Below are 19,870 nucleotides of genomic sequence, written 5' to 3' on the forward strand. Positions count from 1 at the left end.
ACAGAAAATACAAGATAAAGTATTAGAAAAAAATTGGCTTAGAATAAAATAGCCATAGCCAAATAACAAAAAATAATCTTAATAAAATATGTCTCAATGTTGATATATTCAATTTAAAAAAATTCAGTCAATTTAAATTGAAAACATTAAAAATAGCTGCCATTATAAAAATCTAAGCTTGGTCATTATTATAACAGATCTTTTATTACTTGACTATATGGTAAACAGATTTCATGTCAATGAAATAGACAACTTTAAAATCTACAGCGTGATTTTACTCAAATATTTTCATTATACAGTACCAGTATTGTTATTTTTTATTATACTATAGACACGTTAATTTTAATCATTAGTAAGGCTTGTCTAGCTTCTTATGCAATCAATTTAAATAATTATAAATTCAAAACAAACTTAACTAATTCCAATCAATAGATTAAGCAGATGATGCATCCGGTTTTTCATGGATATCTTCGAACTTCGCGCCCATTCTCTTCAAAGCGATGACAGCTGCCACGGCTTTTGCCCATCGTTTCTTGATGACGTATCTTTTCAGTTTCGTCTTAGTGACGTGTAGTTCTGTGCAAAGAGCCGACTGGATCAACCACGGGTGCCTCAATGTGGCTGAAGCGGAGAGACGCTCGCTATGAGAAAATAATTTTAATTAAATCCTATTAAAAGTTAAAATGGTGTCAGAAAAATAGGGTGCTTTGGGCTGTTTTCATTTTAAAAAGTAACTGTCAAAGATTTAAAGTTAATGTAAATGTCAAAATGGTCGGGTAATTTTGAAAAATGTAAAGAATAGTTGTGTTGTGCAAATGTGAAACTATGGTAAAGTGCAACGAACCAGTTAGATTAGAACACAGTGAGTAATTAACATTATCTAATTAATTTAACAAAATGAATTAAGCAATTCTAAAAATGAAACAAAATCTTTTATAAAGCCTTATATTTTTAACAACATAAGTATTGTAAAACAATATATTTAGTACATTACGCTTAAGTACGGAAAAAGGAACAAAAAATTAAATAAATTCGGGACAGTATCAGTAGAGGTTCCGACTTTTTACATGATTTATAAAATATTTACAAGAAGTACAAAAATTAAGCTATTGTCAATGTTGTTGAAACAATTTCGAAATTGCATCTCAGTCTTGTATTGATTTCCGATCGTATGTCACACAGAGAATTGTGTTCGGAGACTAGATTCGTACAGTTTTGTCATTTCATTGTCATTTTTATGAAAAAAGAAAAACTTATTATCAATACAATCTCATAACCTCGCTTTGGTAACACGCATACCATTTATTCAGAAAGATAAACTTTGTAATGTTTTGAGTACGTAATTTATTCTCCTTCAATGTAGGCGTAAGCATTTAGCGCTTTTATTGCAGTTGTTACTGTCACTTGGCTCTTTAGATGGCTCGTTAAGCAGATTTTTCTTCTAAATCTCATCTCCCTCCCTCCTAACACGGGTTAACAGTATGATTCGTTCCAATCAAAAGAAAATTTTTTCATCGTAATATAAAATTTTCGCAAAAACTCTTGAATTATATACTATAACAAGAAATTTAAAACGTAAACGAAAAAAACGTAATGGCTGCCAGGTACGAGATAGGTTTAGATTGAAATAAATCATAGACTTGTAAAGTAACTGGGTTTTTTCACTGTCTTCAAATATTATCTTAATAATTATAATAAATTTGAATAAAGCGCCTGTTGGTTAAGAATAAAATAAATATTATTCACAAATTGAGATCTTTTACTATTACGAGTAAAACCTTTTTTGATCGAAAAATTTATTTATCTTTTTAAAACTCAAACTGGTTCAACCGTTTCAAAGTCGACCTTTCTGAACAACACAATGTCATGGCACTGAAGTCCCTGTTTTCAATACATACATACAATTTCTTACACATATACTATTTCACTAGTCATTTCTTCCTTTGCTTCTTTTCGTCTGATGTTTGTCTTTGAAAAAAAGCGTGAAGACTGGACATAGAGTTCTGGGCTAGTTGATTCGAGGGCGACCACTCGAGAGATATCGACTGATGTCTTCCACAATTAGATGTACCTCCCGCTGTTCTCTCTCCTTCGACTTCTGTGTCCGCCCATTTTTCTAGGAGATGCAATAGACGGTCTTTTGTCCTATGAGCATTATTCTCATCTCCTCGTCTATATGGTAACTGTCTTCCATTGCTGGAGCTATTTACTAACTTACCAATTATCTCTCGCCTTTTGTCGAATTCCTCGAAGAATGTGCTCCGGCGGTCTATAGGCTGGTCAGGAACATCTCGACTCAAATTCGTCAATCTTTTCGATCTAGTTGATTTCGCCCATGGCATTTTGCTCGTCATCGGTTTTTCTTGTTCCCTCTCCGTCAAGAAAGTGGAATTTATCTTATTACTGGATTTTGATGTGAATACTTTCCTTTCTGTTTTATTGGCATCTCCATTTGTTATAGTTTTTATCAACGGTTTTGATTCTGTCTTAAAGCCGTTCGTCAATTTCTTTTCTTCCTTGGTTGCTGTCTTTATTTCCGTTGCATTTTTATCAAATTCCTTAAAGCTATTATTATTGACGAGGTCCGTGCTCATAGTTGACAACATGAACAAATGATCAGATAATTTCTTTATTTCCTCGGCTAAATTCTTTCTGACTAAGACGTCATGTTTTTTGTGCAAGAAACAACTGCTGTCCGATGCTCGTCTTTCCACTGGGTTATATCTTTGTGCAAGAGGCGTTGGATCTCTTAAAGGAGGGGGTTCAAGATCGTCTTCATCGAAGATTATATCTGGGGAACTGCTGAGGGAACTCCTAGGGGATGGTGAGCAGCCTCCGATGGATGATCTCTCGCAATTTCCATTGACGAGGCAGATGATTTCATGCGCCTGGTTATCGAAGACGTAGGGTGAGTTCGGATGTTCGCTCCATCTTTCCACGAAGAGACGTAGGTTGTCTTTAGCGACGTCTAGTTCGTGTTTTGGCGATGTTTGCGGTCTGGGTTTGTCTTTCTTCACTTGCGAGCGTTTGAGGAGCCAACGGTGACGCAAGCATTCGGTGGCACTCGGCCGCGACCTGCGACAAAGACCCTTGTTACTATGACCCAACACCTTATGAGTGCAGCAGGAATTATGTTTGAGGATATAGTGAGTGCACATTTATGGATCGATATGGATGTGAGGGAAATGGATCGTTTAATTTTAATTCTAAAAATATTTAGTTCTAAATTTCTAAACTAAATCTATAAAGTAATTGTTAGATCATTCACCTAAGGGCTCTACAATCTACTTATGTTATGAGGCGAATAAATACAATGATTACGATATTCTGTTAGTGATAGGACTTGTGTTGGATGAAGAACAAATTAAACACCAGTAACAAAGGGTCTTTATCCAGGCTGACTTATAAGGCAGCTTTTTATAAAAAAAACTAAGAAAACTTATCTTTAAGAATATACTTTTTATATTCTATTCAAAAATTTCAATCCGTAAATAGTTTACGATGATTTCGAAATAAAAAAAAATGTGACACTCAAGCACTAAAACATATCTAAATAAAAGGGATTTATTCACACAAAAAATCACACTAGTAAAATCTACGTTCAGTACATATGTAGCCGCCATTTTGTTTGACACTTAACTAAGATAAAATTATGATGGCTTTTTACAAAATGGCGTCTACACATATACTCGTAGTATACTTACTCTTTGTCCTTGACGAGCAGTTTCTGTATGAAATCCTTTGCATCCTCAGATATTTCGTTGAACGCTTCGTCGTCGAAATCGTACTTTGCAACGGTAACATTCGCCATTGTTTCAATATCCGTCTCGCCCATAAATGGTGACAAGCCCGATAATCTGTAATAATAAAAGAGCCATGTTAAAACAAAACTAATTGATGATAAAATTTGAGGGGAATATAATTTTTCTGTTCATCATCTGCAATCTTTTAACCTTTTGAATTCTTATTCGATCTCTTGATATACACTTGAAGCTGGCTAAATGTTATTCAAGGGTCCACGATATTGTTCTGGCTTATAGAGGTTTCTCTCTAAACCAAGTTTCTCGCTTATGAAGGTCGTCCATCGGAACCGTACAATGACTCTCGCTCATATAGTTTTCTCGCGTATTCGAGTACATTATAATACACGTATGATTTTAAAAGTTTAAAAATAATTGATATCAAAAGCAACTTACAGCACGTAACAAATAACGCCAATCGACCACATATCAGTGCCGTAACCGATTTGATCGAAGTTCACCACTTCTGGTGCCACAAACTCCGGAGTACCGAACAATACTTGCAGTTTCTTCTCAGGGTCGTAGAACCTCGCTAATCCGAAGTCGATGATCTTTATTCTGTTCCCAGACTTTGTCAGACATAAAATGTTTTCTGGCTGTAATTAAAAATAAATTATGAATGAGATTAAAAAAGGCAAGGCAAAGATGACATGTAATTTGTACTGGCCCGTAATAGAATTTAACAAAAAAAATTGTGGAATTTTTTAAATGTCGGTTGACAGAAATAAAAGCGCGCAATAAAAGAACTATCATGGCGGACAAATCATAAAACTCCCGCGCGTTTTTCCGCCATATTGATTTACGGTTTGGAGTGTTACCAAGATGTGGACGTGGGAGATTGAAACGACATTGTAATTTTGATTAGGAGAAATTTATAGCGTGTTTGTGTAATTGAAGCGTGTTCGTTGTTGATAAATTTACAGTTCTCTATAAATTGTTGGCGATGAAATTGATTATTAGGTGTTAATTATACGTTGACTAGTAACAGGAGGGTAACGCTATCGACAGGGGGTGCAACTTTACATATATCTTTTAAAACTAAAGCATTTTATAGATTTCGAGTCACAGATCTTAGCGTTACACGTAACCACAAGTTAATCATATGGTTTTATTCATGTAAAACAGGTGAACCACGAGCTACCTTACTTAAAAAAGTTTACGAAACTCTTTGGTTTACCTTCATATCAAGATGCAATATATTCTGTCTGTGTACAAATTCAATGCCTTCGCAGATCTGCCGCATGAACACGGTACAGGCACGCTCCGTCAGCACAAAATCCTCATCGATCACACGTTCGAACAGCTCACCGCCGGTTATCCTGGAACCAAGGTAAATGTAACATAAGCTCTCTATGAAACAATTATTAAATTACACAGTTTAAAAGACACTTCGGTAGAGAATATAGTCAAACAAATATGTCTGAACCAGTGAGAGAAGCGCTGCTCTGGCAGCTACGGTACAATGAGGATCTTGTGCCATTTTTTGACGTATACAGAGGGGCGCTAGTGTGTCATAATTTAGTTTGAATAATACCCACTTGTTGAGATAACCTTGTCGAAGACTTGTTGTAGACAGCATATCGAAGTATAATAGGACGGGCTATAAACCTTGGTATTTTGTGCTTATTTGATCTTTAGCATTCTGACGCTGACTGATTCGGACTAATAATTGAGATAGAATACACTGTCAGGAACTTCGACAGGCGCATTTAAATCGGTACGACGCAAACTTGTCAATTCCAAACAATGGCCTATTTATTTATATAAATCTGTGTCTCTAACGGTCTAATGTATTCTGAATTCAAATTTGTGCAAATTTCTATTATTTTTCATTACTGGAAATCACCTCTTTTGTAAATACTTTTCATTAAAATATTAAGAGTTTAACTTTAGAAATGAATACGGTACAATGCGAATTTCCAGTCAAAACATTGGCGTGTCTACGTCGTATAATGCACGTGTTTCAAAAGCATTTCACGTGGTACATGTGGTGGCGTGTAAAATTTCATTAACACACTAATTATACCCAATGAAAGCTGTCAATTAGGCGTAGAGGTGTTTCCAGAAAAGACGATCGTATACCACGAACACTTCATTATGTTGCCAAAATAGCAAAGTCGTTAGGAATAATCAATCTCCATGATTATGTAATGTAGGGTTATCAAAATTGTTGACAGAAATCCGTAGATTTTTTTCTCAAAAAATGTAATCCTTTCTATATACAATAATAATATTTTAGAATTAATTATTGATATACACTTAGTAATGATTTAATTCAGACACTCTCATGTCTCTCTTAGCCCTTAATTAACAATTCAGAGTGCGTCATTTAAATTAAAATATTTGGCATAATGTGGGAGAAGCTTTTGCCTAAATCTCATAACAAAAACAAATGCCAAACGTAATCCTGACGTGTTGGTATCCCTGTCAGGCGTAGGAGAGTTGGCGCCAAAATAGACGGATAAATATTAGCGAGGTTATGTACAAGGTCGATGTCATACTTCCTTTATATTGCTATCTCGCTTTCGCGAAAGAAATGTTTAGAGATTTATAGTACGGAGAGTTCGTACTCGTAGCTACGTAGCTATTTCCAATGATCATGTTTCATATTGGAATATGAGTAAAGTTAAACGCGAATATTCAACTTTTACGTATTATTGTAACTGTTTACGATAACATAAAAAATGGGATATGAATCCGAAATAGAATTTTAACATCTGTAATTTGCGCTTATCCTTCTTGTTTTTTATCGCACCTAATGTTAAAAACGTACAAATAATTAAGAAGCTATACTATGCTATAGCAATAAGGTTATAACCTGTAAGAATTATTTGAATCTTATTAAAGAATAATTGTTGGACACTTTGGTAGTTCTGCAACAATCTTACTATCTTATTAATGTTATAAATGCGAATGTTTAGATAGATGGATGGATGTTTGTTTGTTTGACGGTATCTCCAGAACGACTGAACGGATCCTGCTGAACTTTGGCATAGATGTAGAACATAGTCTAGAAGAACACATAGACTACAAAATAAGTGTTTAAATAAAGGAATTAAAAGCCGCGCGAGCGCCAGCTAATTGTAATATAATTTGTTGTTTCCTTTGTTAATTATTCTACATTTTATTGCCGTAACAGAAATGTTGTTGTGAATTCTTATATTGTTTATATTATTTTAATTATAATACGTATGATGTTATGTATAAAGTAAATGTAATCAACCACAAACGTTACACGAATCTGAGAAATATTGTACAGGAAAAACTCTTTACTTCGTCTAACAATTGAGTTTTGAATGTGAGAGAGATATAGCCATATGTTTTTGTGTTCAAGTTTTTCGGTAATGGCCTCTGACTGTAAAGAGTAATTCTGCAAACTTATAGTCCCAACTTAGAGCGTCGGTGGCTCAGGTGTCAAGCACTTGACTTGCAATATGCAGATCCTGGGTTTTAACCCGCCTTGTACCAATGTGTTTTTCTTTTTCCGATACATATGTACATTTATCCGACGTTCTTACGGTGAAGGAAAACATCGTGATGCAACCTGCACATATCTGAGAAGAAATTCAAAGATATGTGTGAAGTCTACCAACCCGCACTTGGCCAGCGTGGTTGACTATGTCTTTCCTAATTGTTTTAAATATGACAAGTCAAATTACTATTGGCATTAGACGCAAGAATTGGAATGCGGCATGTAGTCACAAGATTGATTTTCTCGGAATTCTCTGTTTGTGTCTTTCCAGCACACGTTTGGTTATTTTCATTCATGAATCGTTAAAATAAATCGACATGTCCGGTGACTATACGACCTTGGCCGATATTTCGCACAAAATTCACAAGAAAAAAATGGCACGTAGTAATTAAGCATTTATTCTGTGTTATAAAAAACTCAATAATAAAATTGAAGACAAAGCAATTATGCGAAAATGAATTAACACGTTAAGTGTCACCGAATTGCCTTCCAACCATTGGTTTCTGAGACCAAAATCTTGTATAAAACTTTTCGTCATCCTTGTCATTATCTTTGACAAAACAGAGATAACAATATGTTTTATACTGAGATTTTAATTTCAGAAACCCACTACGAGTTCACTTAAAATACATTTAAATCGTAAGGGAATTAAACGTGTTAAGTAAATGTTTGAATACTGTTTTATTCGTTTATTTCGCATCCAGACATATTCGTTAATTAAAAGTATTTAATAACTTGTTTGAACTTTAATTAACTAATTTCTTAATCACATTGTTGTTTCTTGGATGTATGTAGTATGTTTAGATGGATGAATGGATATTTGTTTGAATGTATCTCCGGGACGGCTCAACGGATTTTGATGAAATTTGGCACACATGTACAACATACTCTGGAAGAACACATAGACTAATTAATTATGTTTTTTTTATTTCGCGTGGTTGGAATCTTTCATGAAACAACAATGGAAATAAGGTTTTTTAAAAACAACTGAAACGTTATTGTAGCATGGAATCATAAAAAAACTACGTAATATTAAAGTTTTCATAAGACAACCAAAACAACTCTTCTCTTTGTACTTGTTTATTTTTTTTTAAAGTCTGTAAGCGTCATGTTTTCTAAATATAGTTTCAGTAGGAATGAATGGATCTTTTGCGCGTCATCAACGGACGTTATTTTTGTTTGGTGACGTCACGCATTAGGTTATAAAGAAAATTGTGGGTTCTATTTGTTTCTTTGATTGTGATACGTTTAGAAGTATACAGAATTAGTTTAACTTACGTCAGACATATCACGCAACGTTTAGCCGTATGATAGATAATTGTATTTCGCGTTCCAATCCAAATCCGAATTATTCTTGCCATAGACAAATAGTACATTTTTTTGTATAAAAACTATTATAACTGTAATATTGTGTAACCTTTTATTGTGATATCACATTTTTAATATAAGATTTTTCTTAATATAACTGAATAACCGTTGGTTTCTAAGACTAAAATTTTGAAAAATATGTTTAAACGGGGATTTAAGTCTCAAAAACCCACCGTAAGTGAAAAAACTTAATGGCTGACATGTGTTACAGTATTATAGTATTCTGTTTACTCTTAGTCCAATTATTAAGTAATTTATCATGAGATTTGCTGTAATTTTTTTAATTAAAAATGATGATCGATAGTTTTAAATCTTTTTACAATCTTTGTCTGTGTGTAGACGTTAAAAACTGTTTGTAAATAGAAGGAGCAGATTTGTAGCGTGTTGTAAAAAAAATTGGCACGTGAGTTACGTGTTTACGAACGTTAGTTCCCAGATATAAACCTTAAAAACACGGAAAAAAGATTAATTTATATATGTATTTTAAACGATTTTACGAAACTTAGTAGGTACCGAATAATTTGCTATAGGCAACATCATAAATACGTCGTACAATTAACCCCTGCACGCTCATAACCCAGAGGGGTAGGCAGAGACCACAGACCTCCATTTGTCGCGGTCCTCACATCTCTCTCGATTCTTCTACATTCATACATCTACGCTTACACGCTTGCCCCTTGCTAATAATTAAATTGAATTCATATTCCCATTATGTTTAAAATACGGTATTTCAACAGTGAAAACTCATACTAATAATGTTGACGATTAAATTCTTTAACATCTCTGTATTGTAGAAACAAAAATAGAGACGATGTTCAATTATCCGCTGCCAAATCACCGATGTTTATACAAGAGTAACACGTTCATTGTATGTATGTATGTAGACGATTATAGATTTAGAAGCCATTAAGTTGTACAGACAACAGTAACAAAGGTTCAATCGATCAATTTTATTGTGTTGGTACATTCAAGCGATTTACTCTGAATTACAGTGGTTGTATTAATTTGAAATTACGATAATTTCATATGTAAACTATAATACACATTTGTACAAAAAATGAGGGAGAGAATGAGAGAGAGAGAGAGAGATAAAGAAAGAGAGAGAGAGAGAGAAAGAAAGAAGGAGAGAGTGAGAGAAGAAGCTTCTAATTTAAAATCTCAGTAAATCTATCGGGGAAAGGTAACTTTCAAATTTATTATACGACTTTAGGGTTCTTATAATAATTTTTATATCGTTTACTTAATGAATACATTATGAGTGCAGTAATTATTAATTAAACAAAAGAATGGCTGATTGTTGCATACCTATATTATTGCTTTAATAAAAGTAATTAACTGAAATTAATTTTATAAAGGATAGAGTGACAATAACATTTTCAAAAGGCAGGACAAGACGTTTTCTGTCCTTTAGTTGTGTTATCTTTAAATCTGTAAATTATTGTGGAATATGGCTTTTCGAGTACTTTTCTTATCTTCAAAATGTCCCGACATATAAGGCCGGTCATACACGATCTGCTTTTAGCTGTCGACCGTACAGCCAGCAGCGAATTTTAAAGGCAATCTTAAATATTTTGGCTATTAAAAAAATTATGGCCACTTGTATTATAAGTGAAGTAAAATATATATTACATCATACTAATGTTATAAATGCATTCGTTTAGATGGATGGATGGATGGATGGATGTTCCTTACAAGGTATCTCAGGAATTGATGAAATTTAGCACAGATGTAGAACATAGTCTGGAAGAACAGATAAGCTTCTAATTAAGATTTTTTTTATTCCGCGTGGACGGAGTCGCGGGCGACAACTAGTCAATCATAAAATTGATTTGCTAAACGTGTCCTTTGTAATTAAATAATCTGGCAACACTAGCGGACATAAAAGATGGCGTGCAAGATGGCGACGCGCCAACTATGCGCCCGCGCCGTAATATCTGACGCTCCTGACGCCACTGCTTTATAAAACACTCTTAATGCGACTATAAGAACGTCTGTCGCCATTTAAGGAGCCACTTGACTTTCGAGTTTAATATTGGATTAGTAAGATCCATTGGTTAATGAAAGCACTCCTTGTAAACGAATTGGTAAACATTCAATGTGCATATTGCAATTTTATCGTTATGAAAACGACTGTTAAAACTTGCTCGCAAGTGAATTCATTAATACTATCAATTGACATGGCTTCTGTGGTACTAATTTTGAAACTAGTTAAAGACAATCCTTACTAATATTATAAATGCGAAAATAACTCTGTCTGTCCTTCTTTCACGCAAAAATTACTTAACCGACTTCAATGAAATTTGCTACACGGACAGTCTAGAGCCTGGAAAAGGATATAGGCTACTTTTTAGTGCTAAAAAGCGGTTGTAAGGGGTTGAAAGTGGGGTTTGGAAATTTGTATGAAGTATCGTCATTTTTACTGATTGAAACTTATTTTTTAGGCTGTTAATATTTAACTTTTATTTGCTTTTCTTCTTAGACTATTTTCAAGATTTTTTGCTTTACTTATTGTATGTAGAGGGAGGGAAAAGTAATTACATTGCTTATAATTCGAGTAAGCACGTTATTATCATATCGAATCAATTATCACGCGAATCTAAAATGAATTCAGAACATTCGCAGAAATCATCGCCAAATGATTCAGAGCTTTGATTCTGTGAACATTACTTGAGCTGTTTTCCTCTTTTGTTTTTAATACTTCACTTTTAAAATTATACACGCTAAATGCAATGAAAGTGTTAAAAAATTTCACGCTTTGAAATAACAAACTGACTTAAATTTAAAACATTAGTGAAAGTCCTGTTTACAATATTTTATTGTATTTTCTATTTGAACGAAATGTGTAGAAGAATTCCTATGAAACTTTTTACCTACCAAATATAAGTGTAGTAGTACCAAGATAAAATAAGAATATAGGATATTCGTGTACCGTAACACAAGGAAATAAATATTATTGACGTGTAGGAGGTGCAAATGCATCCCATACAAATGTTCCGTGTCCATAACGGTTATTTTTTGTTTTGAGAAACTTCTATTGTACATATAACATACTGTCCACTGCCATGTCTACAAAGAAAATAAGGAGATAATGGAGTTTTTAAAAGTAAAAAAAAATGTGAATCCAATGTCCAGTTTTCATCAAAATTTTGTCAACGATTTTATTAAGAAGACAAGTAACCTCTGATCTCTATAAGTTGATAGGCAATCGTTTGGAAATTACTAATTTTGTTTCGTTCCGTCTGTTGAACTTACTGAAAGTTTCTTCCCATATTATTAGTTCGAATCCTCACCACCGCTACTAACTGCAACCGTCAAAGGTGTCTCCAAAATGGACGAAAATCAAAAAGGCACAAAATACCAAGGTTTATAGCCTGTCCATTTATAGTGTTCAGTGCAAGAAACCTTATAAAGCTAAAAAGTCAACCTGCCAGACATTTAAAGTTACTTAAAAACGGTTTTGGAAAGAGCAAAAGCTTGTAGTATGCTAATTAATAGATCTTCCATCCAGATCGGAATTTTTAAAATTTACTCAAACTCCTCATCTCACTTTCTCGTTGCATTTCCATTGTTATTCTTTTCAAAAGCATTTATCTCGCAGTTAAATTTTATCAGATAAATATAAATAATGGAATAACTAACGTGGTTAATAACAGTTATTTAGTTTACCGCTAACCGAAAACCGATGAAGAAATAATTTCACGTGTGCATAACAGTACTGGTCGATGCGAATTTACGGTGATTCGCGATTTTTTACAACCTCCCGTGCGTCTGACTCATTTTAAACTTTCACATTTTAGACAATAACTGCATTCTTTTATTGTCTCTTATTTACTGTTATGTATTGAAACCGTGTGCCCCAGTGGCTGAAAGTGCTGATTTTTACATAACACATTCTAGATTTTCTTGTGTTACCCATATTATAACACTAAGTCGTAATGGACTTAACAACCTCATTTGCTTTAAAATTAATCATAAATATATCTTATGTCGAAAAACGGAGCGTCGGTGGCTCAGTGGTCAAGCACTTGACTTGCAATCTGCAGGTCCTGGGTTCGAACCCCGCCATGTACCAATGTGTTTTTCGATTTCCGATTTACATATGTACATTTATCCGACGTTCTAACGGTGAAGGAAATCATCGTGATGCAACCTGCACATATCTGAGAAGAAATTCAAAGATATGTGTGAAATCAACCAACACGCACTTGGCCAGCGTGGTTGACTATGGCCTAATCACCTTTAATTTAGGGTAGGCTCCGAGCTCCTCGGTGGGGAAGTACAGTGACCTGATGATGATGATGTCGAAAAACGAAGTAATTTCATTATTTCTTAGTTTCTTCGATCAGCTAGTAAAATTTAATCGTTATGAATATCGTAATTATCCAAGTGTAATAGGGCTGGTACAGATTTATAAATATTTATTTTAACTCTTGCATATAAAAATTCTTGGGAGTAACAACATATCGTAAAGATAATCCAGAAGACTACATTTTTATAAACGTAATTACAATGCAACTCATTCCTTAACCGCAAATAACTTACGGCATACCGAAGTATGTACATTGTCCAACGCATCTTACGGTTCTAAGAACTATTTATTAATAATATTAGAAGTCGACTTTTATAATTAATTTCTGAGAGTCATGTCTTAAGTTTATTAAAATCTACTAAAGAAATTCACTTAAAATAAATCCTACACAATTCCACAACGATCATTGTCTTAACCTTATACCTAGGTGGGGTTGGCGCTCTAGTTTTGGTACTCCAAATCAATCATTCGTCATTTTAATCGTCACTTCTTAATCTTGTCACTTTTTACAAAACCTTTTCATCTCTTTGTAGGCCTGCCTATCGATATATCTTTCTACATTCATTTTGTTTTTTCTATTCAATTGGTTTTTCTTTAAAGTTCTTATTCTTTAGGATAGCTTAAAGAGTGTTGGTAACTGGCCGAATCAATCTAGTCGCGATTCACTTTGAAATTTATTTCACCGGATTGAATATTTGCGAAGATTTTACGTCGATTACGTCACAAACACAAACATTTGGATACGTGTTTACAACTTGCAGCGGATACTGAAAGTTTTATGGTCTGTGAATCGTATTTCCAACCTTAACCTACATCAAGTTAAAACAAATACTATAACAATTCGATTCATAACATTTTATAATCTGATTAGATGTTAAAAAAATATTTATCAATCAAATAACACATTTAAACATCTTGTCTAATAAACCATTGTGGAAATATAAATAAAAAAAGTTATATTGGAAATTACACATCCTAAACATAAATTCCAATGCTAACCACAAAAAAAAATTAAAAAAGAACCAACGAATTCCGTAACCATAAGCAAAGAATTAATCACAAAATTCCTGATATTAAAAACAAAACCTCAAACTAAAGCCTCAAGCATTTCGCGAGACTGACCTATGAGTCATGATGGACCGTTTGAATGAAGACGAATATAGAATGCATTCGAGCTACAAGTACGCGTAGGGCAGGTGAATCAGGAAATATATCCCACGCTATTGTTCCAGAAATATTACTACTAAAATAAATACTGGCTAGCAGCCCTAACATTTGTCAACATGTTTAATAAACGATAATCTAAATGATTTTGATTATAATCGTACTTATTGTTATGAATTGGTCGTGACTGTACAAAGACAGTTTTATAGAAATAATATACAGTTGTTTTTGGCAGTGTACTCTTCAGTTTAACATATCTTGCTCTAGTTATTTACACTTAGGCTAGTAGTCTATATAAATTTTCAGTGAAGACTGACGAACCTTTGTTTGTTAAATGCAATAATTACATTCAATTTATAGCCATTACTTTAAATTTAAAAAGCAATTAAATTTAATATTTTAAATGTAAATAAATCTTGTTAACAAACCGCACACTTAACAATGCATTTAGTATGATAAAATAGTTAATTAATTTGCTATAGCTTTGAATACATTGCTATTGTGTTTTATTACTATGTAGGTATCATTGCATACTTTAGATACGATCTCAAGTTGTCATACAAGGTAGATATACTGATGAAGTTTCCTAAGGAATGCACAACATACTCATAGTAAGTTATCGACAACTGTTTTTATTGTTGTGTTGGAAATATCTACATTAAAATGTAGTAATGAAATGATTTACATATGCAGTATTATGTAAGTAGGACATACAATTAAAATGACCGTAATATCGTAAGTGACAGTATTTTCATATTCTCGCCTTCTTTTATTCGAATAAGAATGCGATGTAAGAAAAGAAAATTACTCTTGAGAATATTAGCAAAGATATGAGTAATATTTTTTTTTTGAAAATAATATTAGAACACATCGGTGAAGTTTTAATCTAAAATTACATTACGCTTTGAAATAAAAGAGAATCGTATGATGTTTAAAAGAAACTTTGTCACTCACGCCATGTGCCGGACGTTAGATTTTTTATCCTGACAATATTATTTCAGATCTGTTACAAATGATGCCAAATTCTTTTTATAACATCGAGACTTTAGTATTTATTTCAATTTGTCGCATTATGAGGTGATGAATATAAATTTTTTTATATGTATTAATAAGACGTGATCCACAGATTCCTTTTGATTTTCCTCATTTGATAATATCTGGCAAATACCATCAATCGCATCAGTGTTTCCGTGATATTATAACGTTGTCTTTAAGTAGTTGGCGAATATGCCAATCCTATTGCGTCCTTTTCATTACAAACATGTTGGCCAAACGTTGGTTTTATCAATAAAATAAATGACAATGCAATACTTACAGTTCAAGTACGACGCACATATATTTGCCCCAGTCGTAGGCGTCGTAAAGTTGTATGAGGCGCGGGTGACGCAGCCGACGCATCACGTCCACCTCGCGCTCAACATTCCGCCGTTCGTCTCTTCTACTGACAGACACCAGTTTGGCAGCTAACTCCAGACCGGTGCTCTTCTCACGGCATAAGTATACTGTGCCGAATTTGCCGCTGCAAAAGAACATAGACTTACTTCTGAACTCAGATTTGTTTGAATACTAAAAGTGTACATTCATTATAATAAATTTACAACGGCTCGAGGTTCGACAGTTATGGGACAGTTATATACAAGCACCAGAAGATTTCTGAATGCCGCAAAAGGTTAAGGACGAGTGAACCTTTTAATTTTTTAACACATTTGTCTAACTCAGTCTTTTCCAAAGTGGGCGATAACGCCCCCTTGTGGGCGCTGCAGGTCTCAAGTTGCGGGTTATAGTAAAAGTTTTGTTTAGAATTCTCCGTTAATATACAGGTCACAATAATTAATTAATTTAATTTGAAGTTATAGTAGTTTTTAAATATGTGAAAATATGGGGGGCGCTAAAAAATATTTATTCTCAAAGTGGGCAGTAGACAAAATAAGTTTGGGAAGCACTCTGGTCTAACTCCTGCTTTCCCTATTTTACCGTAATGTTTCTCTAATATTTTGGAAATTTTAAGAACTTATTTGAAGCAATACCAGTCAAGACTGTTATTAGTTAATCTGAATATTTTGCAGGATTTCTTCTAAACTTCTATATAAGATGTATGACAAATCTTACATTACACGCATATTAACATGTTATAACTTCAAGATGGCGTAAATCATTGTGTAATTTATTTGATGTTAAAGTCGGTAAAACCTCGAATGACATTTGTGCAGTTTTGTGACGAAAAATTACGTGCTATACTCATGTGACTCACCGACCAATCTCCGACAGCATTTCGAAAAAGTCATTGACATCCGTGCCGCGTTTGATGGAGACATCGCGACAGGGGAACGGCGGCTCTATCTCTGGAAAAGAAAATATTTTTTTTATACAATCAATAATCTCTTCTTAGCCCTCATTTATTCAACCCCTTATTCAATTGCATGCATTTTGCCATGTGTGATTACTATATCTATAAGAAACGTTAAGTGGCCAAACAATGTACCATTTACCCTAGGGCGGCTGCGATTGTCGTAGAAAAAGTCGTGCGTTTAATCGAATATAAGTTTAACCTAATGTTAATTGTTTAAAATATAAAATACAGATAACAAAAAACATTATAAAAAATCAGTATAATTCTTATCTTAATTTAAAAACACATTTTTATGTCATTTATAACGTGTAGGTATTAACGATATTTTAATTACTTTAAACACTTATCAAATTTTTGAAATGATGTTAATTAATTCTTGTAGTATATGTTTTTTATCAGAGTAACCGAGACCATTTTTATAAGGTCATCAAGGAAATTACCAAGCGGCCACCTAGAAATGCCGAAATAGTGAATAAACTGCTACCCATAGACTTCATCAAAGGAGGGACATATAGACAGAGAATATTTCCTATACGACTCTCCTCCTTCAAATCCACTTCTCCTTTCCAAATGTACCACACTCATCAGACAATCCGTGGACTTGCAACCACTTCACGCCTGTCTTCTGTCAGTTAATTAGTGCAACAGATGTTGAGCTGGCCTCTACCACTGTGCCGTTGTCATAGCAAAAGCTGTTCACAGTATAGTTCCCTTGTAAGGAAAAGGGTAGTACATATGATTTATCTGTTTAATTTTAAACTTAGTATTTAGAGCTTCGAAAATCATATCTCATATGTCAAAACGCTTTCCAATTTCTCGGTACTACATACTTGCAGATATGACACTTTCTAAAACTTGTTTGTTATTTTTTTGCAATTGGAAAGTACCAAGTGACAACAAATGAGTTTGTTTTAGAACACACTATCGGTAAACAAAGACGATATATGCATACACCTAAAATAATTGGGGTAAATGCGACTAGTATAGTCTGAATTATATTATGCAGACATTTGCAAAGACTGAATGTATGTGTTCCTTTGTCATGTTTAAAGGTAATATAGTCGAACCTGGATAAGCGAGAAACCTTTATAAGCGAGAGTTATTACCCGGTTACGATGGACGATCTCTATAAGCGAGAAACTCAGATAAAAGAGAAACCTTTATAAGTAATAATATCGCGGTCCCTTGAACTCTCGGTTATTCAGGACTAACGATAGTATTGACTAGACGTCGCCCGCGACTCCGTCCACACGGAATAAAAATAAAAATTTTCAGACTACGTTCTACATCCCTGCCAAATTTGATCGAGATCCGTTGAGCCGTTCTACAGATACCTTTAAACTATTATAACATACATCCATCTAAACATTCGCATTTATTATATTAGTAAAAAGTAAGATAACTACGTTGATTTCAATGAAAATTAATTTACCTCAGTTATGTATAAGCCGGTTTCTCTAAAACCAAGATTTCAATCCTTCGTCAGACAATATCGATGTTTGAATCGTAGAGTTATGGTGATTATATGTTTACGTAATTGTTTCAGATTATAACAAACTTGTCTAGATTGTTAAATTAGAACTGTACGAGCGAGATTTCGTCATCAGACGTGACAAATGATCTTGCGTTCGGCGCTGTCATCGCCCGACACTGAGGGTTGCCAACATGACAATTTAAATCTCCATTGAAAATTTTAAATGTCCATTAATTTTATAATACAAATCCATTGATATATTTTATATCTGAGAAGATAACATTATCAATTACTTCGACCTTTACAAGGTTGTAGTACGAGATTGGTTGTATTCACTTTTTAATCAGAATACTACACGAGGTAATAAAGCTCGACAATGTCATACTGTATACTCACTATCCACATGTGAAAGTAAAACAACAACTAAGTTAGTAATATCAATAATTAGTTTGAAAACAAATTAGGTCAGACCACTACACAATTTTATATCCATCGAGATTGTCACGTCCTAATTAATGTTTACATTATATGCAACACAGTACATATCAACGTTGTCATAAATTTCCATTGTCGTCGCCATAAAATATTTTATCGGCGTATAAAAGTAAAATCATGTAGACCGTAAGAAAGTCAAGCAACACGGGTTTCTGATAAGGCTACGCTGTGTTTTATATATTCATAAGTAGGTCGAATGCGTTATTGCTTATCCGTAATGATCGGCACCGGTTTCGCTCAGTACGCACCTATAATCGTGCTGCACGATAAACTAAAAGATAAGGGAGAAAAAAATCGAGCTCTCGCGACCGTATTACGCTAATGGTGTTGCCAGATGTGGAGAAAGCTGGAGTCGTTTGAACCTACATCGCCAAAGTTTATCTTAATAGATGGCAATGCACTCTGTGTGCTGGCCTAGTTAACTTTTTTAAAGTCATAGTACTTCTGTTTTTGAATTATAAGTAAATATACATATTTCATTATATTGTGAATCGAATTAAAGATACGAAAAATATGTGCCTTGGTGTAGAACATAAAAGCCAAAATATTACATCAGGTTAGGTTAAGCGTGGCAAATATTTTTAGTAGCTCATTTGTTATTTACATAACTTGTATATACATTCGAATATTATTTGTTTTAATGGTAACTTTGTCATTGTCTAGTATTCTCCCACAATTTGGCATATTCCCGAACGCTGGCAACCCTCGAGGCCGCTGTCGCCGGCGGCGATCTGAACCACCCGACGCTCCCCGGTCAAAAATAAAGACGGATTCCTTTCTTCTGCCAAAAATCATGTGTTTTTGTTTATTTTATTCACGATCGTCCAATCTATTTCAATGCACGCCTCTATTGATATAACATTGCGTGTCAGTATCGAATTTATCAAGAATATCCATCTATTAATCGTTCAGTGAGTCATTCCTATAAATGGTAATATAAATAAGCACAAATATACTACGTTAAACGTACGGCCACGTGTTATTTGTCATAACGATTTAATTAGAAGATCGCAAGAACTTGATTTGTAGTTTCGAGATAAACGACGATTCGAAATTGATAAACAAGAAGTAAGAAAAAAGGAATAAAAAAACCTATAAGAAATACTAACAAATATCGCAGATATAAAATACAGGGTGTCCCAAAATATTACGTACATAGGAAGGGGGATGATAGGGGATGGGGATGAAAAAAATAAAGGGCATTTTTTTAAAACTTAAAAATTTTACACCTTCTGGGGAAATTTTGTAACCAATGACCTACAAATATTGCTACATTTAAAAAAGGTATTATGTTATCGTCAATAACCCTTTGTCAATATGAAATTAAAAAAAAAAACAATACAACTAACAAAGATTTTAAAGAAAATTAAAATTGCCCCAGAAGGTGTAAAATTTTTAAGTTTTTAATAAAATGCCATTTATTTTTTTTAATACCCAG

General features: G+C 33.7%; 1 protein-coding gene across 1 annotated transcript in view; it reads right to left on the bottom strand.

Moving 5' to 3' along the window:
• Positions 1-966: 966 nt before the first annotated feature.
• LOC106120759 (myosin light chain kinase, smooth muscle) overlaps positions 967-19,870 on the bottom strand; it is a 32,635-nt gene continuing 13,731 nt past the window's right edge. The window contains exons 3-8 of the mRNA XM_013316184.1: positions 16,365-16,455; positions 15,429-15,632; positions 4,978-5,119; positions 4,197-4,396; positions 3,705-3,857; positions 967-3,075 (exon numbers count right to left, since the gene is read on the bottom strand). Of these exons, the coding sequence (XP_013171638.1) occupies positions 1,932-3,075; positions 3,705-3,857; positions 4,197-4,396; positions 4,978-5,119; positions 15,429-15,632; positions 16,365-16,455 (1,934 nt within the window). The 3' untranslated portion in view covers positions 967-1,931. The remainder of the gene's footprint in view (positions 3,076-3,704; positions 3,858-4,196; positions 4,397-4,977; positions 5,120-15,428; positions 15,633-16,364; positions 16,456-19,870) is intronic.

This window comes from Papilio xuthus, unplaced genomic scaffold (assembly GCF_000836235.2).
Source record: "Papilio xuthus unplaced genomic scaffold, Pxut_1.1 DF826949.1, whole genome shotgun sequence".
NCBI classification, from domain to species: Eukaryota; Metazoa; Arthropoda; class Insecta; order Lepidoptera; family Papilionidae; genus Papilio; species Papilio xuthus.